Genomic DNA, 22,904 nt, shown 5'->3' with positions numbered 1-22,904 from the left:
TCAGTTATAATTTGGTAAAAGTCTCATCAACTGGTTTGAGCCCCATTGTTTTCAGGACTGTGTACAATGTTTTCTTAACCCCAATTTAGAAACTCGAATCCATGCCCTGGACCATAACTTTGGTTGCAAGCTCCTACCTTATATTTCTCTGTCAGGTTCCTGGTACTCAGAAGTGAATCTTTACAAATTAAAGGAAAACTTTGAAATAGAAAACTGTGATAGAAACTGAGTTCTTTTCTACAGCACAAAAAATAATCTACTTTAAAAATATAAGTAAATATAATTATGTGTGTGTATATATGTGTTGCGATATGTCTATTATGTATATATTATATACGTATATGTAAAATACATGCATTCTGTATTATTTTGGTTTGAAAATAGTACTCTCTGGGGAATTCCCTGGTGGTCCAGTGGTTAGAGCTCTGTACTTCCAATGCAGGGGGGAGCGGGTTCGATCCCTGGTCAGGGAACTAAGATTCTACATGCTGCATGGCATGGCCAAAAAATAAATAAATAAATAAATAGTACTCTCTGAATGCATCTGTGGATGTCATCAGAAAACATCAAAACACAATAAAGAGTTTTTCTCAATAGAAGACATGAAAAGGCATTTTTAACAATGAACCAGTTTCTGTTTGGTAGCTCTGTGTCTTCATTTTGCAGGCATCTACTTTCAAAACTTAACTAGCTGGTCTTGGGGGTCAAAGTTACATAGTGGAAGATCACTGAACTTGGAAGCAGAAAATAAGGCTTTGAGTCTTCCAGTTCATATTCACTTGGGCCCAGTCCCTTAAACTCTCTGAGTCTTGTCATCTAGACTTCATTCAGCATTATATTTCCAGAATGTACTTTCTCACTGCCAGAACAGAAGAGGTATTCGATTATTCATTTCTTTATCAATTCTAAGAATGATTTTTTTTTCACATTTTAAAGCCTCTGAAATGGAGATGTATTTGATAGGCCGTCATAATTTATTTGGCAGTGATTTTTCTTTCTTGGTGGCATGTAAAATAATGACACATCTTAAAATTAGCAGTGTCCTAAATTTAAAGGAATATGGTCTGTTCGTGAGATGGGTTGATGGAAGCTGGTGTGGAATGAGTAGAATATTTCTAATGCCCCTGCTCAGCCTCCCTCCTCTGCCAACAGTTCTAAACTAACCTCCTCCTTTTTAAAGATGATAAATCTGAGCCCAGAAAGTGAGAGGTGACTTGATGAACACTATGGGCTAGTTAATGGTAGATCTGGGTCTAAAACTCAAGTGTCTGGACTTCTGACCAATTATTTTGCATGTCATAGCTACCTTCTCTGTCACAATTTTATTTTAGTAGCCTAGACTCCTAACGACTATTGAAGATAATGGTGGATAAACTCTTAGTTTACCAGCGACTCAAGATCACTTTTTAATATTACCATTTTAATATTTACTAAGATCTAAATCTGTCCATTCTCGTCTTCCTTTTCCCAACTGAATAAAAAAGGAAACAAACAAACAAAACATTTTTCCTTCTGTAATTGTTGTCACAGCTAGGCAGAGAAACCAGGTCACTTGCTAATTCAGTGAAGCCATTCACCTTTGAACTTGTTATCGTATGATTCTAGTAAACTCCTTTAACTTATTAAAGAAGTTTAGCACAAATACTGATGCCCAATAAGTTTATTGATAAAATTAAGCCTGTAGTTAAAAAACAAAACTACTTCAAAATGTCTTGCAATTGAGTTTTATTCTGCATTCCTTGCTTTTTAAAATTAAAATACTAAATCTGTACAAAAGTTGATTTTATATCACACCGAAGAGTTGTTTTTCACATTATGTTCTCAGTTTCGTGATTGGTTTCATCTATTTGTTCTAATGTAAGTCATTTATGGGGACTTCATTGTTTATATTGTTTTGGAGACAAAATTTTGGAGTTGTCCTCTCTCTCAGTTCAGACAGGTAGCCTAAAATATCTGTGGTCGGCAGACAGATTACCAAGAATTATGCAAGAGTCTGTAGTCCTGTGGTGCTTCACTTGAGGCAATTTTTTATGTCTTCTTTTTTTTTTTTTCTTTTTTTTTTTGCGGTATGTGGGGCTGTCTCTGTTGTGGCCTCTCCCGTTGCGGAGCACAGGCTCCGGACGCGCAGGCTCACTGGCAATGGCTCACAGGCCTAGCCGCTCCGCGGCATGTGGGATCTTCCCTGACCGGGGCACGAACCCGTGTCCCCTGCATCGGCAGTCGGACGCTCAACCACTGCGCCACCAGGGAAGCCCTCTTCTTTTTTTTTGAATCCTAATTTATTCTTTTTTTTTTAGCATCTTTATTGGTGTATAATTACTTTACAATGTTGTGTTAGTTTCTGCTGTATAACAAAGTGAATCAGCTGTATGTATACATATACCCCCATATCCCCTACCTCTTGCGTCTCCCTCCCACCATCACTATCCACCCCTCTAGGTAGTCACAAAGCACTGAGTTGATATCCCTGTGCGATGCAGCTGCTTCCCACTAGCTATCTATTTTACATTTCATAATATATATAAGTCCATGCCACTCTCTCTCTTCGTCCCAGCTTAACCTTCCCCCACCCCGTGTCCTCAAGTCCATTCTTTACGTCTGCATCTTTATTCTTGTCCTACCACTAGGTTCTTCATAACCATTTTTATTTTTTTAAGATTCCATATATATGTGTTAGCATACAGTATTTCTTTTTCTCTTTCTGACTTACTTCACTCTGTATGACAGACTCTAGGTCCATCCACCTCACTACAAATAACTCAATTTCGTTTCTTTTCATGGCTGAGTAATATTCCATTGTATATATATGCCACATCTTCTTTATCCATTCATCTTTCGATGGACACTTAGGTTGCTTCCATATCCTGGCTATTGTAAATACAGCTGCAGTGAACATTGCGGTACATGACTCTTTTTGAATTATGGTTTTCTCAGGGTATATGCCCATTCGTGGAATTGCTGTGTCATATGGTAGTTCTAATTTTAGTTTTTTAAGGAACCTGCATACTGGTCTCCAGAGTGGCTGTATCAATTTACATTCCCGCCAACAGTGCAAGAGGGTTCCCTTTTCTCCACACCCTCTCCAGCATTTATTGTTTCTAGATTTTTCGATTATGGCCATTCTGACAGGTGTGAGGTGATACCTCATTGTAGTTTTGATTTGCATTTCTCTAATGATTAATGATGTTGAGCATCCTTTCATGTGTTTGTTGGCAATCTGTATATCTTCTTTGGAGAAATGTCTGTTTAGGTCTTCTGCCCATTTTTGGATTGGGTTGTTTGTTTTTTTGATATTGAGCTGCATGAGCTGCTTGTAAATTTTGGAGATTAATCCTTTGTCAGTTGCTTCGTTTGCAAATATTTTCTCCCATTCTGGGGGCTGTCTTTTCATCTTGTTTATGGTTTCCTTTGCTGTACAAAAGCTTTTAAGATTCATTATGCCCCATTTGTTTATTTTTGTTTTTATTTCCATTTCTCTAGGAGGTGGTTCAAAAAGAATCTTGCTGTGATTTCTGTCACAGAGTGTTCTGCCTATGTTTTCCTCTAAGAGTTTTATAGTCTCTGGCCTTACATTTAGGTCTTTAATCCATTTTGAGTTCATTTTTGTGTATGGTGTTAGGGTGTGCTCTAATTTCATTCTTTTACATGTAGCTGTCCAGTTTCTTCAGCACCACTTATTGAAGAGGCTGTCTTTTCTCCATTGTATATTCTTGCCTCCTTTATCAAAGATAAGGTGACCTATGTGCATGGGCTTATCTCTAGGCTTTCTATCCTGTTCCATTGATCTATATTTCTGTTTTTGTGCCAGTACCATACTGTCTTGATGACTGTAGCTTTGTAGTATAGTCTGAAGTCAGGGAGCCTGATTCCTCCAGCTCTGTTATTCCTTCTCAAGATTGCTTGAGCTATATGGGGTCTTTTGTATTTCCATACAAATTGTGAAATTTTTTGTTCTAGTTCTGTGAAAAATGCCATTGGTATTGCTTTGAATCAATAGGTTGCTTTGTGTAGTATAGTCATTTTCACAATGTTGATTCTTCCAGTCCAGGCACATGGTATATCTCTCCATCTGTTTGTATCATTTCTAATTTCTTTCATCAGTGTCTTATAGTTTTCTGCATACAGGTCTTTTGTTTCCTTAGGTAGGTTTATTCCTAGGTATTTTATTCTTTTTCTTGCAGTGGTAAATTTGAGTGTTTCCTTAATTTCTCTTTCAGATTTTTCATCATTAGTGTATAGGTATGCAAGAGATTTCTGTGCATTAATTTTGTATCCTGCTACTTTACCAAATTCATTGATTAGCTTTAGAAGTTTTCTGGTGGCATCTTAAGGATTCTCTATGTATAGTATCATATCATCTTCAAACAGTGACAGCTTTACTTATTCTTTTCCAATTTGGATTCCTTTTATTTCTATTTCTTCTCTGATTGCTGTGGCTAAAACTTCCAAAACTATGTTCAATAATAGTGGTGAGAGTGGGCAACCTTGTCTTGTTCCTGATCTTACTGGAAATGGTTTCAGTTTTACACCATTGAGGACGATGTTGGCTGTGGGTTTGTCATATATGGCCTTTATTATGTTTAGGTAATTTCCCTCTATGCCTACTTTCTGGAGGGTTTTTATCATAAATGGGTGTTGAATTTTGTCAAAAGCTTTTTCTGCATCTATTGAGGTGATCATATGGTTTTTCTCCTTCTATTTGTTAATATGGTGTATGACATTGATTGATTTGTGTATATTGAAGAATCCTTGCATTCCTGGGATAAACCCCACTTGATCATGGTGTATGGTTCTTTTAATGTGCTGTTGCTAGTATTTTGTTGAGGATTTTTACATCAATGTTCATCAGTGATATTGGCCTGTAGTTTTCTTTCTTTGTGACCTCTTTGTCTGGTTTTGGTATCAGGGTGATGGTGGCCTCGTAGAATGAGTTTGGGAGTGTTCCTCCCTCTGCTATATTTTGGAAGAGTTTGAGAAGGATAGGTGTTAGCTCTTCTCTAAATGTTTGATAGAATTCGCCTGTGACGCCATCTGGTCCTGGGATTTGCTTGTTGGAAGGTTATTGATCACAGTCTCAATTTCAGTGCTTGTGATTGGTATGTTTATATTTTCTATTTCTTCCTGGTTCAGTATCAGAAGGTTCTGCTTTTCTAAGAACTTGTCCATTTCTTCCACGTTGTCCATTTTATTGGCAAAGAGTTGCTTGTAGTAATCTCTCATGATCCTTTGTATTTCTGCAGTGCCAGTTGTTACATCTCCTTTTTCATTTCTAATTCTGTTGATTTGAGTGTTCTCCCTTCTTGATGAGTCTGGCTAAAGGTTTATCAATTTTGTTTATCTTCTCAAAGAACCAGCTTTTAGTTTTATTGATCTTTGCTATTGTTCCCTTCATTTCTTTTTCATTTATTTCTGATCTGATCTTTATGATTTCTTTCCTTCTGCTAACTTTGGGGGTTTTTTGTTCTTCTTTCTCTAATTGCTTTAAGTGTAAGGTTAGGTTGTTTCTTTGAGATGTTTCTTGTTTCTTGATGTAGGATTGTATTGCTATAAACTTCCCTCTTAGAACTGCTTTTGCTGCATCCCATAGGTTTTGGGTCATCATGTGTTCATTGTCATTTGTTTCTATGAATTTTTTTATTTGCACTTTGATTTCTTCAGTCATCTTTTGGTTATTAAGTATTGTATTGTTTCGCCTCCATGTGTTTGTACTTTGTACAGAGTATTTCTTGTAATTGATGTCTAGTCTCATAGCGTTGTGGTCGGAAAATATACTTGATATGATTTCAGTTTTCTTCAGTTTACCAAGGCTTGATTTGTGACCCAAGATATGACCTATCCTGGAGAATGTTCCATGAGCACTTGAAAAGAAAGTGTATTCTGTTGTTTTTGGCTGGAATGTCCTATAAATACCAATTAATTCCATCTTTTTTAATGTATCATTTAAAGCTTGTGTTTCGTTATTTATTTTCATTTTGGATGACCTGACCATTGGTGAAAGTGGGGTGTTAAAGTTCCCTACTATTATTGTGTTATTGCCGATTTCCCCTCTTATGGCTGTTAGCATTTGCCTTATGTATTGAGGTGCTCCTATGTTGGATGCATAAATATTTACAATTGTTATATCTTCTTCTTGGATTGATTGCTTGATCATTATGTAGTGTCCTTCTTTGTGTCTTGTAATAGTTTTTGTTTTAAAGTCTATTTTGTCTGATATGAGAATTGCTACTCCATCTTTCTTTTGATTTCCATTTTAATGGAATACCTTTTTCCATCCCCTCACTTTCAGTCTGTATGAGTCCCTAGGTCTGAAGTGAGTCTCTTGTAGGCAGCATATATACGGGTCTTGTTTTTGTATCCATTCATCCAGTCTATGTCTTTTGGTTGGAGCATTTACTCCATTTACATTTAAGGTAATTATCAATATGTATGTTCCTATTACTATTTTCTTAATTGTTTTCGGTTTGTTGTTTTAAGTCCTTTTCTTCTCTTGTGTATCCTGCCTAGAGAAGTTCCTTTAGCATTTCTTGTAAAGGTGGTTTGGTGGTGCTGAATTCTCTTAGCTTTTGCTTGCCTGTAAAGGTTTTAGTTTCTCCATTGAATCTGAACGATATCCCTGCTGGGCACAGTAATCTTGGTGGTAGGTTTTTCCCTTTCATCACTTTAAATATGTCCTGCCACTCCCTTCTGGATTGCAGAGCTTCTGCTGAAAGATCAGCTGTTAACCTTATGGGGATTCCCTTGTATCTTATTTGTCGCTTTTCCCTTGCTGCTTTTATTGTTTTTTCTTTGTATTTAACTTTTTTTTTTTTTTTTTTTTTTTTTTTTGTGGTACGTGGGCCTCTCACTGTTGTGGCCTCTCCTGTTGCGGAGCACAGGCTCCAGACGTGCAGGCTCAGCAGCCATGGCTCACAGGCCCAGCCGCTCTGCGGCATGTGGGATCCTCCCAGACCGGGCACGAACCTGCGTCCCCTGCATCGGCAGGCGGACTCTCAACCCCTGTGCCACCAGGGGAGCACTGTATTTAAGTTTTGATAGTTTGATTAATATGTGTCTTGGCGTGTTTCTCCTTGGATTTATCCTGTATGGGACTCTCTGCATTTCCTGGACTCGATTGACTTTTTCCTTTCCCATATTAGGGAAGTTTTCAACTATAATCTCTTCAAGTATTTTATAAGTCCCTTTCTTTTTCTCTTCTTCTTCTGGGACCCCTATAATTCGAATGTTGGTGCATTTAATGTTGTCCCAGAGGTCTCTGAGACTGTTCTCAATTCTTTTCATTCCTTTTTCTTTATTCTGCTCTGCACTAGTTATTTCCACTATTTTATCTTCCAGGTCACTTATCTTTTCTTCTGCCTCACTTATTCTGCATTGATTCCTTCTAGAGAATTTTCAATTTCATTTACTGTGTTGTTCATCATTGTTTGTTTGCTCTTTAGTTCTTCTAAGTCCTTGTTAAATGTTTCTTGTATTTTCTCCATTCTATTTCCAAGATTTTGGATCTCTTTACTCTCATTATTCTGAATTCTTTTTCAGGTAGACTGCCTATTTCCTCTTCATTTGTTTGGTCTGGTGGGTTTTTACCTTGCTCCTTCATCTGCTGTGTGTTTCTCTGTCTTCTCATTTTACTTAACTTACTGTGTTTGGGGTCTCCTTTTCACAGGCAGGTTCGTAGTTCCTGTTGTTTTTGGTGTCTGCCCCCAGTGGTTAAGGTTGGTTCAGTGAGTTGTGTAGGCTTCCTGGTAGAGGGGACTCTGTGTTCTGGTGGATGAGGCTAGATCTTGTCTTTCTGGTGGGCAGGTCTGCGTCCGTTAGTGTGTTTTGGGGTGTCTGTGACCTTATTATAATTTTAGGCAGCCTCCCTGCTAATGGGTGGGGCTGTGTTCCTGTCTTGGTAATTGTGTGTCATAGGGTGCCCAGTACTGTAGTTTGCTGGTCGTTGAGTGGAACTGTATCTTAGCGTTGAGATGGAGATCTCTGGGAGAGCTTTCACCGTTTGATATTACGTGGAGCTGGGAGGTCTCTGGTGGACGAATGTCCTGAACTCGGCTCTCCCACCTCAGAGGTTCAGGCCTGACACTCAGCTGGAGCACCGAGACCCTGTCAACCACATGACTCAGAAGAAAAGGGAGAAGAAAAGAAAGAAAGAAAGGAAGTAAAATAAAATAAAGTTATTAAAATCAAAAATAATTATTAAAAATAAAAGAAATTAAAAAGTAGTTTAAAAAGAAGAAAGCACCCAAACCAAAAAAGAATTCCACCAATGATAACAAGTGCTAAAAACTATACTAAAAACAAAAACAAACAAAACAAAAAATGGACCAACGGAACCCTATGACAAATGGTAAAAGAAAGCTATACAGACAACATCACACACAGAAGCATATACATACATACTCACAAAAAGAGAAAAAGGAAATAAATATATATATCGTTGCTCCCAAAGTCCACCACCTCAGTTTTGGGCTGATTCGTTTTCTATTCAGGTATTCCACAGATGCAGGGTACATCAAGTTGATTGTGGAGATTTAATCCGCTGCTCCTGAGGCTGCTGGGAGAAATTTCCCTTTCTCTTCTTTGTTCGCATGGCTCCTTGGGTTCAGTGTTGGATTTGGCCCCGTCTGTGCATGTAGGTCGCCTGAGGGCATCTGTTTCCACCCAGACAGGACGTTGTTAAAGGAGCAGCTGATTAGTGGGCTCTGGCTCAATCAGGCCGGGGGGAGGGAGGGGCACAGAGTGCGGGGTGAGCCTGTGGTGGCCGAGGCCGGCGTGATGTTGCGACAGCCTGAGGCGCACTGTGTGTTCTCCTGGGGAAGTTGTCCCTGGCTCACGAGACTGTGGCAGTGGCGGGCTGCACAGGCTCCCAGGAGGGGAGGTGTGGATAGTGACCTGTGCTTGTACACAGGCTTCTTGGTGGCTGCAACAGCAGCCTTAGCATCTCATGCCCATCTCTGGGGTCTGCGCTGATAGCCACGGCACATGCCCGTCTCTGGAGCTCATTTAGGCGGTGCTCTGAATCCCCTCTCCTTGTGCACCCTGAAACAATGGTCTCTTGCCTCTTAGGCAGTTCCAGACTTTTTCCCGGACTCCCTCCCGGCTAGCTGTGGCGCACTAGCCCCTTCAGGCTGTGTCCATGCCACCAACCCCAGTCCTCTCCCTGGGATCTGACCTCTGAAGCCCGAGCCTCAGCTCCCAGCCCCCGTCTGCCTTGGCGGGTGAGCAGACAGGCCTCTCGGGCTGTTGAGTGCTGGTCGGCACCGATCCTCTGTGTGGGAATCTCTCCACTTTGCCCTCCGCACCCCTGTTGCTGTGCTGTCCTCCATGGCTCTGCAGCCTCCCCCCCGCCACCTCTGTCTCTGCCAGTGAAGGGGCTTCCTAGTGTGTGGAAACCTTTCCTCCTTCACAGCTCCCTCCCAGAGATGCAGGTCCCATCCGTATTCTTTTGTGTCTGTTTTTTCTTTTTTCTTTTGCCCTACCCAGGTACGTGGGGGGTTTCTTGCCTTTTGGGAGGCCTGAGGTCTTCTGCCAGCGTTCAGCAGGTGTTCTATAGGAGCTGTTCCATCTGTAGATGTATTTCTGGTGTATCTGTGGGGAGGAAGGTGATCTCCACGTCTTACTCTTCTGCCATCGTGAACGTCTCCTGGCTGTTTCATTTTTGACTAATTATTTAGCCTCTTTATGCCTCTACTTTTTTCACAGTAAGTGGCATGGAAACCTTCCCACCCAGGTTCTCTTTTTCACTGTAGGCAGCCAGGCAACTGTTCCTCAACCTCAGCTCTGTGAGAAAGGGGATGTGTTTTCCTCCAAACTCCAGGACTCCACACCCCAGAGGCCCTCCTTTGGTCATGCTGCCTCTCCCCTTCTGCCTAGTTTATTCTTTTTTATATCTTCTCAGTACACACTATCCATCCTACTAGTGAGAATTTGGAATATTCCAAGTAATGATCACAATATCCTTTATATCTTAACTAAAAACAATAACAAAAATTTCTATAATAGGATATAAAATTTGAGGTAGAAAATGTTATTATTTCTTAGTAACCAGTGCTTGACATTCTTGTTGAATTGAATGAAGACATTGCTGTCAAGTAAATATATGTATATTTATGATTTCTTTTCCTGACAGCATTAATGTCAATCCCTGTGCGTAAGCTTCTCTTGAACGTGACACATTTATCCACAATCTTACAGAATCTCTTTCTTGTCATTATTTTCTGCCAAGAACTGGAACAGACTTTGACCACTGTGCAGAGGGGTTTTCCTGAGTAACACATTATCAGATATTGATGAATTGCTTCAACAGGTTTGGGGGGCTTGAGAAAAGTGACTCTCATTACAAAGCCAACACCTGAATCTGTCACCCTGAGGAGACACTAACGCCAGCCGTTCTCTGTGGGTGACCTTCATTAGCAAGTTTGGTCTTGTTGATTATCTCGAATTTGGCAGTGAATCTGAATAATATATGGATGACTTACATAGTCTCATTGCCTTTTCTCTTTATGAATAACAGCTGTTCTCATGGCGTAAAATCCTGAAGTTTAACACTGAAGTTTGATCTAGAATGTTAAGTAGTAAACACTTTTGGAAGCACCTAAGCTGATCTTTTTTGATAAAAAGCAATGATCAGGGGCTTCCCTGGTGGCGCAGTGGTTGAGGGTCCACCTGCCGATGCAGGGGATGTGGGTTCGTGCCCCAGTCCGGGAAGATCCCACATGCCTCTGAGCGGCTGGGCCCGTGAGCCATGGCCGCTGAGCCTGCGCGTCCGGAGCCTGTGCTCCGCAACGGGAGAGGCCACAACAGTGAGAGGCCCGCATACCGAAAAAAAAAAAGAAAAGCAATGATCAGTCTCCAACTTTTACCAACTCTTGGGAATAGAAATCTGATCTTGAGCCTTGAAAATTTCAAAATTATGGTGATCGACACCTTCAGTCCTGGTCTTTGGGTTTGCTAAATTATTTTTTAACAAGGCTATGAATGTAGAATTTTCTAGATATATAAATGTTTTATACTGAAGCTATCCATTGTCAGGGAAGGAAAACATATTTATACATTAAGTCAGCTGTATTTCATGTCCTTGATAGAGTCCTGGATATTGTGTATCCACCTTGTAAAATATAGTGACTTGCCTCCTACTGACATACATTGCTGTGGGGGGGGCAATAGTTTTTGTGTAGGTCACATGAAATTAGGTGGTGAATATCAGCTTTGGGGTAGTTATATGGGTTCTGTAACTCCCCATTTAATTATATTCAAATAGGCATTACACTCAGTAAAAACGTCAAAATACAAATAACCAGAAAGTCACCAAAAAACTGGTGAATATCTCTGAAATGAAGTCATCAAACATGACACAGTAATTTCTCAAATGGGGTGGGGTGCAGGGAAAGAATTGCTAAAATAAGATCTGTGAGGCCTTTTTTTTTTTTTTTCTTGCGTTATGCGGGCCTCTCACTGTTGTGGCCTCTCCCGTTGGGGAGCGCAGCCTCCGGACGCACAGGCTCAGCGGCCATGGCTCACGGGCCCAGCCACTCTGCGGCATGTGGGATCTTCCCGGACCGGGACACGAACCCGCATCCCCTGCATCGGCAGGCAGACTCTCAACCACTGCGCCACCAGGGAAGCCCGATCTGTGAGGTCTTTTTCACACCAAAATGTAGTTTTCTTTTCAATGATAGATACATAGCAATTGGAGAAAACTTTCCATAGTGAATCTTCACTCCATGCTGATTTTTTTTACTTTGACCCACACATTTATTCCTATGGAAACATAGATTGCATCTTTACTGCAAAGGGTGGCAGGGTCTGGGAGGAGAGAAGAGGGTGAGGAAAAGGGCAAAGTTAAGAGGAAAAGTCACAGGATTTCCACAGTGGTGATTAGCTTAAGGCCCACAGCTTAGACTCTTGCCAGTCAGGTAGCTGTTTCCATGGTAACAACTGGAGCAGCAGAGTTATCAAAATGTAATGAGTTGCAAAGGCAAAAAGTAAAATTCACAATTTTGCTTGTAGAGCAAAAGATTTGGCACGTTCCCTTTTTTTTTTTTTTTCCTGGACAAGTAAGGTTTAAATTGGGGGGCATTGAAAATCCTTGATTTTACAAAAAAAGTACTGGATTATAAAGCTGTTAGTGGAACATTTCTTTTGTTCTTTTTTTAAATGGAACTTACATTCATAAGCTTAACATTAAGAGTTGTTAAAACTAGAAACCAGGTACAAATTCAAGTCACCAAATTCAAGACACCCAAGGTCCTAGGGACTTCAGATCTTTCAGAATCCTTTTGAGTTAATGCACAAACATGCTGGTCTGTTTTTCTACCTTGGTGGAATGCCTTGGTCTCTAGGGATATCACTGGGTTACTAAAGAATATCAACTGAGAGAGAGTATAGATTACCTGAGATACATGAGTTCATTTTGGGTTCATGGACATCTTTTTGGAAAACAAAGATGACAAACCTGACCTAGACTGTTGGGGATTTTAAGGAGGGGAATGTTATGTCAAAAGGCAGAAAGTCCCCCTTCAAAGTTTGCTTGTTTTAAATTCTTAGGAATCAGGTCTATTCTATTTATCTCGGGAATATGAATACTGATTGTGTTGTTCATTCATGTTTAGTAAAACTATTATGGAGTTTTATTACCTCAGTCCCTACATTGAATTTGAAGTAAACCATGGGTTTTCACCAGCTTGAAATGTTCATGCCTGCACAAATGTCAAATTCATGTTGTAAAATTCTGCAGGGGATACCTTAAATTTTGATGATCTATTCTAAACTAGTTTAATCTGGAGACATCACTTAGATAGCAGTTATAAAATGAAGTTGTCAATAAACAAAACAAACCTCACCATCCAAATCATTCATTATATTGGGGCACTCTGGGAATATACGATCTAAGATAGACTGGAATAAATGGTCGTATTAATTTCACATAGCAAGCATGGACAAATACTAGACTTAGATAAATCATTAAAATGCTTGGTTCCATGTGTATGAAGAGTCTCATGGACAGTTTGGAATGATACAGGAATAATTGTTATTTAAGTGTATATTAGCTTAAGAAGGAGCTAACACTTTTTCCTTTTTTCAGTACATGAAGATGATGGGTGTAAACTCCTGCAGCCACTTTTTTGCCTGGATTATAGAGAGTGTTGCATTTTTACTGGTTACCATCATCATCCTCATCATTATACTAAAGTTTGGCAATATTCTTCCAAAAACAAATGGGTTCATTTTGTTCCTGTATTTTTCGGACTATAGCTTCTCAGTTCTTGCCATGAGCTACCTTATCAGTGTCTTCTTCAACAACACCAACATTGCAGCTCTGATTGGAAGCCTCATCTACATCATTGCCTTTTTTCCATTTATTGTTCTGGTTACAATTGAGAATGAGTTGAGCTGTATAATAAAAGTATTCATGGTGAGTCAGCTGTCACAACTGAATGGCCAGGGTGTGAAAGGAGTGGACCTTTTTTGGTGGTCTTGGCTCTCCAACTGAGAATACACTTATCTAAATGTAAAAGTTCAGTGTTTGCAAAATATAAGTAACTGTCCTGATGAGAGTCAGTTACATTATTGTCTACCATACAAGTGTAAGACTATGAAAAGAAAACTTTTTCTCCACGGTTTCTAAAACTATAATATGTGATGCTACTATAAGATAGTACCTGAAGAAAGAACAGTTAAAATGTAGTACATCAGGTTTTGAAGATCATCAAGAATTCTGACTTCTCTTTGGCCCAATTCCTTAAATATCTTAGAGCCTCTATAGCTGGCATTGTTCTCATAAATGAATAATTCTCATGGTTTTTATGACATATAATATAACATACAGGCATAAAGACAAATACGCTGAGAGCATATAGTCAACTTTGAATTCTTTTCTGCTTTTTCAATTAAAGTACTAAATTAATTTAAGAATTTTAACGAAAGCATTAAGTTTACTGACTTTGAAATTTGGAAAGCAGAAGTAAAGCTCATCATTGACTGCGAGCCATGTTAAAACTTTGCTGTTTATGGAAATAGAAAGTGATAAATAACTTTCATTTGACATTGACCACCTTGAGTTTAAACAACATCTAAATTTTTAATTTGTTGCATTATTAGTAGTCAATTGACAGTATATTTTTGTGCATAAAACTTCGATCACTTGAAGTCAGTCTCTGAAGTACAAACATCTTCTGGCCCCTAACATTTCATTTGATATTAGCCTTAACATTGCATTACCCTATTATTAGTGGTTTTATAAATTGCTAAGCAACATTTAATAAGTTTAGATATATATATTTTGGATTTTTGATAAATATTTTTCAAATTATAATTTTACTGCTTTTGTTTTCTGCTATTTCCTCTCCTATTCTTCCAGAGTTGTAGCATGCTTGGTAAGGGACCTCTGTGATTTTAAATATGCTTAGAGAGTTAACGTCAGTTTTATCTATATAAGTGCCCAAAGTTTTAAGTATGTTAAGATCCCTCTGGGCGAAATGTGTGAAATCTTCAAGAACTATCATTGCCATTGATTTTCTTCACAGAGCCTGCTGTCCCCAACAGCTTTCAGCTATGCAAGTCAGTACATTGCACGATATGAGGAGCAGGGCATTGGTAGGTTCACTTCCTTTACAACTGGATTTTATCTTTCACACCTGCAATATGTCTCACAGAAGAATAAATCTATGTGTTCACTTCTTAGGTCTTCAGTGGGAAAATATGTACAGTTCCCCAGTTCAGGATGACACCACTTCGTTTGGCTGGCTATGCTGTCTAATCCTAGCCGACTCTTTCATTTATTTCCTTATTGCTTGGTATGTCAGGAACGTTTTCCCAGGTACAAACATGCTTCCTATAGATACATGCTTTTTTATGGTAATAAATTATATTTATTATAAATCTGCTAATATATATTTTCTAATATTTTTCTTTGCCACATATCATCTCCAAAAAGAAACACTGAAATCCCAAAACGAAACAAAATTTTCCAGGAGGAGATAATGCACTGTTGAGTTTTTTCTCTGATGTTCCTTTAAAGGATAGCATGAATTAAGGAGCATGGAATCCAGTCTTTCCAAATGGGAGAACAAGATATCATAAGGCAAAAATCAAGTCTCCTAATTCTAAGGAGAACTTATCCGGTTCTAATGGAACAAGACTGGTGGGATTCCCCTCCTAGGTCTCAAGTGGTTAAAACTTCAACATGATCAGGAGTTTTTCCACTAAGTCTTATTTATATTTGTACGTTTTTGATGCTATAAATGAATAAAAGACTATTATTCTATTCCAGTTATATAAAATTTCTGTAAAAGAGAGGTATATAGAGACAAAGCAGATCAGTGATTGCCTGTAACTTGGATTGAAAGTAGGGATTATCTGCAAAGGGCATGGGAGAAAGTTTTGGAGTTATTGGAATTTTTGGATTGTGGTTATGGTTGCACAACTTTATTTACTAAAAATCGTCTCACTCTACACTTACAATGATTAAATTTTATGGTATGTAACTATACCCAATGAAGCTGTTTAAAAAAGAAAGAATTTTTTAAAAGGCTATCTTTTTTACTTTACTTTGGAAACTGAGACCACAAAAAAATAAAAATACTTCCTGAATGCTGTATAGTAAGTACTCTGTTATTTAGCTTCTGATGCTTAATATTAGCAATCAATTAATAATTACTTTTCCTAATACATTTTTGTTACAGGTACATATGGTATGGCAGCTCCATGGTATTTTCCATTCCTTCCTTCCTATTGGAAGGAGCGGTTGGGATGCGCAGAAGTGAAGCATGAGAAAAGCAATGGCCTTATCTTTACTAATATCATGATGCAGAACACCATCCCATCTGCCAGTAAGACAAGTAGGTCAACAACATGCATTATTATGAGAGAAGTGATATAAAATTTACATGACTAGTGATTTTAATTATCTTTTTCTAAATGGCAAAATTATCCTTTTAGTCATGGATGAATATGTCTACACATATGTGTTGGGACTCTTAGAGAGATTAAATTGTGGCTTTTTCTGAGCTCATTAGCCCAGTTGGTTAGCATATGGTGCTAATTAGGCCAAGATTGCAGATCCCTTTGTGTTCCAGTTAGATTCACACAGAGAAAAACTTTGTTCCTTGGCGCCAGTCTGCACCCCTCACCTCAGCCGTCTGTCACTAGTCATAAGGAGTAACCAAGTAACAAGTATGGATAATTTAGCCTAACCCGTCAGCAACACTGAACAGACAGTTTAAGGCTCATGTTTTACTGACATTGGGTGAGCAGTGTCAGCTTCATAAAGTAAGGATGACCCATATAAGTGGTCCTTCTGTGATGCCCGAAGGAAATGTGGAGAGTAATTAATGAACCGATTCTATAAACCACAGATCTGAGCGAGCCTTGTCACTGTAGACATTTATTCTGTAAGTAGATATCATCCTGTCCAATTGGAGGACCAAGCCTTAAAATTGTGTTTTGAGTATTTGAGATCTGTGGAATAAAGGAGAATTCATTATTATGATACTATATTCTGAGACTCCTTTTTCTGACAGGGAAGGGCAATATAAACCTTAGAGTGTGTTTCCATGCCCTCATTCATTTTTGAAACAAGTGAGAAGGCTGAAGACTATAGTAGATCATTTATTCCTGGAATGATTTTTTACTTTGAGGCTTGTGCTTTTATAGTCTTCAATTTTTAATTAATGAAAAGTCTAACTCTAGCTTCATTTATCTTCCTTGTGAGCTTACAAGTCTTTTCTTAATTTCTTTCCAGGTCCTGAATACGTGTTTCCCTCCAACACTGAGTCTGAACCTAAAGATCTCACAGTTGGGGTTGCCCTGCATGGGGTCACAAAGAACTATGGCTCAAAAATTGCTGTTGCTAACCTCAGTCTGAACTTTTATGAAGGACATATTACTTCATTGCTGGGGCCCAATGGCGCTGGGAAAACTACTACCATGTATGTTACTTTTCAACACTTAGGTGTCATGGAAGCATATTACTTAATATTTCTTCACTTCTTTCATAAATATAAAGTTGTTACAACTCCCAGATGGATTAAGATAGCTCAAGTTGTTTCCTGGAAAATGGAGTCCAAGTCAAAGGTCCGAATTGTGAGCTCAAAGTCCAGATCAGACCCACCAGATAGGTTTATTTGCTCTACCTAATATTGGCACACTGGTACTTCTTAAAATTTTTAATTTCAGTGCCAGCATTTAAAAATGAGAGAGTTCTCCAATAAATATAAATATTCCTGCTATCTCTTAGATAATAGGAAGTTCTGGCAACATTGGATCTACAGGCTTCGGTAGAGATAATTGTTTGGGGCTTGTTAGTGACTGTTCTCAAAGGGGCCATCTACTTTCTGGTTCATCCCTGGTCCCCACCAATCTTTACTGCCTCATACATTCAGTCTATTTCATTTCTTTGCATTTTTATCCTGGCCCATGTACCAGTTTGGGTTCACAAACCTTGGTATAAACACACTCAGCCCCAGCCACTCTATTACAGAGAGCCCTTACCTTGATTCATGAAGAAAGAAAAGGATCACCAGCTATCAGATATAGATCAGAAAGGCCACAAGTGGTACATGGGCTGCTCTTTCTCTCTCTTCAGTTAACTAGCATTTTCCTGTATCCTAATGGAGAAGATTCAAATGTTTTTAAAGTGACATTCTGTTGAATTTTTTTCTGTGACTCACCTCCAGTGCTCTACTAGGCTTAGCTTGGAGTCAGCTCTAAGATGCTGTTGGTGCTTTAGGCCTTATTTGAGAACAAGTGTCTGTTGTTGGGTATGCTATTTGCTATCATCATGAGTAAGCTCAGTGACTGCCAGAACATATACAAATTAATCTTTAGTAAATAAAAGGGGACAAAGGAAAGTTATGAAATGAGTGAACATGCAGCTACTCTCATTTATATGACCTGTTTCAATTCAGAGTTGGCTTTCTAGTAAGAATACAATGCTTAAAATGTAAGATTTCTAACAGGTAACAAGAGGACAATGAAGAAAAGTGATGGATAAGGATTTTGAAGAGGCTATAATTTTAGCTGAGAAAGTCCCCATTTCAGTTTTCTGAATATAAAGAAATATGTTATTTGATTTTAATGTGTATTTATGGGAAGAATTACATATTATATTGATTCCCTATTTAATCCACAATAGTCATTTAAGATCTATTACGTGCAAGACACTAGTTAGGTACTGAGGGTGGTGAGATAACAAGTCCTTTCCCTGACCTCATGGAGCTTACATTTTAGTGGAGAAGATGGATATTAAATAACTTCCCAGTTTACGGACCATCTGAAATATGAGGAGTTTGTAGGTGAGAATATTCTCGTCACAGGGTAGAGTAAGGGACTTAAGATGACCAAAGTTCATGTGGAAAACAGAAATTTGAGGCTTAATTGCCTGTGGGTACTACCTGATGCCAGGGAAGTGCAGGAGTTTGCTCAAGGAGGGAGTGCATTTGCAGTTAAAAAGCGCAACCATTTCTGTCATTGCTACCACCATCACCCCACCACTATCATCATCATCATCACATAGTATTTCTATCACACTCTAAATTATTGGAGGCGTAAAAGTAATTTTAATTTTTATTCCCAATTAATCCCATTTTACTTCATAGCTTGACCTGGCCTGGGAAGATACACTGTAACATTTTTTGCTAACAACTGAGATACATTTAGTCCTAAAATCTAACTCAGAGTTTTGGTTCACACCTAATTTATGGTTTCTTCATTCCCAGCTCACTGCTGACTGGGCTGTTTGAGGCCTCAGCAGGTACCATCTTGGTTTATGGAAAAGATATCAAAACAGATCTCCACACCGTGAGGAAGAACCTGGGGGTCTGCATGCAACATGATGTCCTGTTCAGTTACCTCACTACCAAGGAGCACCTCCTCTTATACGGCTCCATCAAAGCTCCTCACTGGACTAAAAAGCAGCTGCACGAGGAAGTAAAAAGGTCAGATATGACAGCAATGAGAACATGCGTGGGTAACTCCTCTCAAAAAGAGGTCAAGGTCTAGTAATAATACCAGTAGGAGACAGTTTCTCAGGAAACAATTGTTTTTAGTTTTTCTACTTTTCTAGTATCGTATACATTTAAGGGCATTATCCTCACTGGCCAGTTATTATACTGGAATTGTTTAACTGTCTTCATCTCTGACTCCCATATTACCCCCAATCCTCTGTTTCTAACCTCCGAGGCTACCATACTGGTCTTTTTTTTTCTTGCCTGCCTCGGGTCTTAGTTGTGGCACACGGGCTTCTCTCTAGTTGTGGCGTGTAGGTTTTCTCTCTCTAGTTGTGGCACGTGGGCTCCCGGGCATGTGGGCTCTGTAGTTTGCAGCATGCAGGCTCTCTCGTTGAGGCACGCAAGCTCAGTAGTTGTGGCACATGGGCTTCGTTGCCCTGCGGCATGTGAGATCTTAGTTCCCCGACCAGGGATCGAACCTGCATCCCCTACATTGGAAGGTGGATTCTTTACCACTGGACCACTAGGGAAGTCCCTACCATACGGGTCTTAACTGGACTCCTGGCTTCTACTTTCCCTTGTACAGTCTATTCAAAGAGCAGACAAGGTGACCTTTTTAAACTGCAGATCAGACCAGGTCACTCCTTTGTCAAAACCCTCTTATGACTTCTCACCACACTCTGTGAAACTCAGGAATGTTCTTACCAAGGCCTATGAGGCACTTCCTGACCTGCTTCCAATCCTTTTGATCTTATTTCCTTCTGCTTTTTCCCCATTCACTCTGCTCTAAGCACGCTCACCCAGGTGCACACTTAGTTATGCTAGGCCTGCTCCAGCCTCAGAGCTTCCCATGTACCCTCTACTTAGAGCAGCCTTCCCCAGACAGCCCTTTGACTTACTCCTCCACCTTACTGGTCTCTGCTCAAATGTCAGCTTCTCTGAGGGGACTACCATGTGTAGAATAGATGCCTGAAATAGCATATCCCAGGCACTCATCTCATATACCCTGTATTTTTTTTTAATCACACTTATCATGAAATAGCATATTATAAACTTACTTGGGAATATGTTTATCTACTGAATTTCCCCAGCGTTCCTCCTGATATACACACCTACTAGAACATAATCTCCTAATGGGTTAGGAACGTTATCGGCTCAGTGCTTTTCCACGGCACCTAAAACACAGTCTGGCAGAAAACAGGCAGGTACTCTATAAGTATTTGTCAAACGAATGAATAAAATAATGAGCCATGTATTCCTTATGTTGTTTTCTGAGTATTAGTTTTATACCGCCAGCTAGATGATAAGTAACAGAAAACTGTATCATGAATCTTCAATAGTTTACCTTTCTGAGCACATAATAGTTGCTTAGTGAATACCTCTCATTTAGGGTGCTTTTCGTATTTTTCCATTGTTCACATTTTCTGTCTGTAAAAAAATAACCACTATATATCATTTTTTAAGGACTTTAAAAGATACTGGACTGTATAGTCATCGTCATAAGAGAGTTGGAACATTGTCAGGAGGAATGAAGAGGAAGTTATCCATATCCATAGCTCTTATTGGAGGATCAAGGGTGGTCATTTTAGATGAACCATCCACTGGAGTTGACCCATGCTCTCGCCGAAGTATATGGGATGTTATATCCAAGAACAAAACTGGTATGAGTATCTTCTTACAACTTCGCCAAGCAACAGTCATAATTTTGCCCTCTGGGATGCACGCAAAGAAGTTAAAGCCTTTTCTGTTTATAATCTCCATTAAAGATCTAAGGTGTGCTCTTCCTTTTGTGAGGTCTTCTCTTCTCCCAGCTAAATTCCTGGATCAATTAGTTAATATCTATGTAGTGCCCACTGTGAATTGAGCACTTAACTGGCCCTTTTGAGAGTATGCAAATCCAATAGAAGTTCCAAATTCTGCCTAGAGGAGCTTAGAATCTAATTAGAGATACCAAACATACACAAATGAAAATAAACTGAAAACAGACTAAGTAAGTGCTAACAGGATGTGAAGCAAAGGAGCAATCAGAGTGGAGTGGCTTAATCAGAGAAGAATATTCAAAAAGTCTTTAAAATTACTGCTTTTTCATAGTGAAGGGAGGGAGGGAGAGAGAGAGACAGAAAGAAAGAGAGAGAAGGGAAGTGACAGAAAGAAAGAGAGAGAATGGAAGTGAAGCCAAGGGGACAGACTAAGGGATTAAGAAGAGTTGCCCCCCCTGCAGAGGGTGGACACTCAGCCTTACAGCATAAGCGATGTGTATTTGCTGCCAATTTATAGGAAAAACATTTAGGAATACCCCGTCCGCATTTCTCAGTTTGAAAGCTCATTCTGATCAGTTTTTCAGTTAGCCCATAAGACGTGACTCTCCTCCTCATAAATCACAGGATTTACTTGTGCTAACTCCGTACATCCTGGGAACTGCAGCTTCACTTTTCATTCTTGGTTGTTCTCCTCTGTATTTTCAAGCCAGAACAATCATTCTGTCGACACACCACTTGGACGAGGCTGAAGTGCTGAGTGACCGCATCGCCTTCCTGGAGGAGGGTGGGCTGCGCTGCTGCGGGTCACCATTTTATCTCAAGGAAGCCTTTGGGGACGGGTATCACCTCACACTCACCAAGAAAAAGGTTTGTAGGAGAGAAAACATACCTCATTATGGGACCGTAAATTAAGTTTTGTATGAAACAGAAGCAGAATGTGTCCAACTTTATTCATTGCTAAAATTAATCTGTTAGTATCATGTTTCTCAAACTGAGCGAGTATCAGAACCACTGAAGGTCTTTTGTTAAACCCAAATTTCTGGCTCCATCCCCAAGAGTCTCTGATTCGGTAAATCTGGTATGAGGCTCCAGAATTTGCTGCATTTCTGCCAAGGTCCACATCAGCCCATGTGCTGCTGCTCCTACTGGTCTGGGATTGCACACTGAGAACCAGTGTGCTCGATGAAGGAAAGGTCTGTACTAAGGTTACTGATGGAGGATCAGCCTGTTAGTTTCCCTAGCGTTTCAGCCTATAAGGCTAAAAATTAGGTTTTCCGCTCTATAAAAAGCAAATGAAGAGAACATGCAGTCATGTAATCACTTTCTGATCAGTATTCCTTGAATGGCAATGTGGAGATTAATTCAGACAGGCCAGTGGTGCTTTCACATCTTGGAAGAACAAAAGTGCTTACTAAGGCTCCCTGGACCACCTAAAATAGCATAGGTATCAACACTGTGCCAGAGGTATATGCTATTAGGAAGGTTTTGACCACTATCATTTATTTCATATCTGATCGTCCGGATGTGACTTCCAAAATATAAAAGAGTAGTTCATTGTTATATTCATTAATTCATTCAAAAACTTATGTATTAGGTGCATACGATGTCTTAATATGTGCCCAAGACAGTGTTCTAGGTGCTGGGGATACAGCAGTGAACTGATGATATTAAGATCTCTGCCCTCATGGAGTTTATATTCTGATGGGGTGTGGGGAATTCAGGTGGTAAAATTGATAAATATATTATTTAGAATATTAGCAGGTGATAAAGGCTGTGGGTAGAATAAAGCAGAGGAAGGGGCATGGGGAGTGCTGCGTGGTGCCATTTTAAGTAGGGCAGTAAGAGAAGGGGTCTCTGAGAAGGTGACAGTTGAGCCAAGAGTTGAGGCCAGGCAGAGAGTGAGCCACGCCACTATCTGGGGCAAAGGAACAATTGCAAAGGCCCTAAGGAGGAAGCATGCCTGAGCCTGAAGCGTCGGACGACAGAAGGAGTCTGTTGTCACTAGGGTGGGGCACATACATAAGAGGGAAAAGAGGATGGTGAGCAAGGAGGCTGGAGAAGGGACAGGGTGAGGTGAGAGAGGGGAGCCAGTAGAAAGTGACTTATAGGCAAGTAGAGGGGTCCCAAGTGGGACACGAAGCCACAAGAGGAGTCATGTGTTATCACTATGTGGCATAGGTCTGAACTGGCCTAAAAGAACTTG

The 22,904-nt window shown here is 39.7% G+C and overlaps 1 protein-coding gene across 4 annotated transcripts in view; it reads left to right on the top strand.

Annotated features, from left to right (window-relative positions):
• ABCA12 (ATP binding cassette subfamily A member 12) overlaps positions 1-22,904 on the top strand; it is a gene marked incomplete at its 5' end in the record, with an annotated part of 280,846 nt that overhangs the window by 218,737 nt on the left and 39,205 nt on the right. For 3 of the 4 annotated variants that reach the window (XM_079924327.1, XM_079924328.1, XM_079924329.1), the window contains 7 exons: positions 14,520-14,589; positions 14,678-14,812; positions 15,678-15,833; positions 16,736-16,922; positions 18,711-18,929; positions 20,406-20,602; positions 21,408-21,568. In XM_079924327.1, the coding sequence (XP_079780453.1) occupies positions 14,520-14,589; positions 14,678-14,812; positions 15,678-15,833; positions 16,736-16,922; positions 18,711-18,929; positions 20,406-20,602; positions 21,408-21,568 (1,125 nt within the window). Of the gene's footprint in view, positions 1-13,078; positions 13,409-14,519; positions 14,590-14,677; positions 14,813-15,677; positions 15,834-16,735; positions 16,923-18,710; positions 18,930-20,405; positions 20,603-21,407; positions 21,569-22,904 lie in introns of all 4 variants that reach the window. The other variant, XM_079924330.1, reaches the window with a different exon arrangement.

The sequence above is a fragment of the Stenella coeruleoalba genome (assembly GCF_951394435.1).
Source record: "Stenella coeruleoalba genome assembly, chromosome: 6".
NCBI lineage: Eukaryota > Metazoa > Chordata > Mammalia > Artiodactyla > Delphinidae > Stenella > Stenella coeruleoalba.
This window is presented reverse-complemented; position numbering and strand designations above follow the sequence as displayed.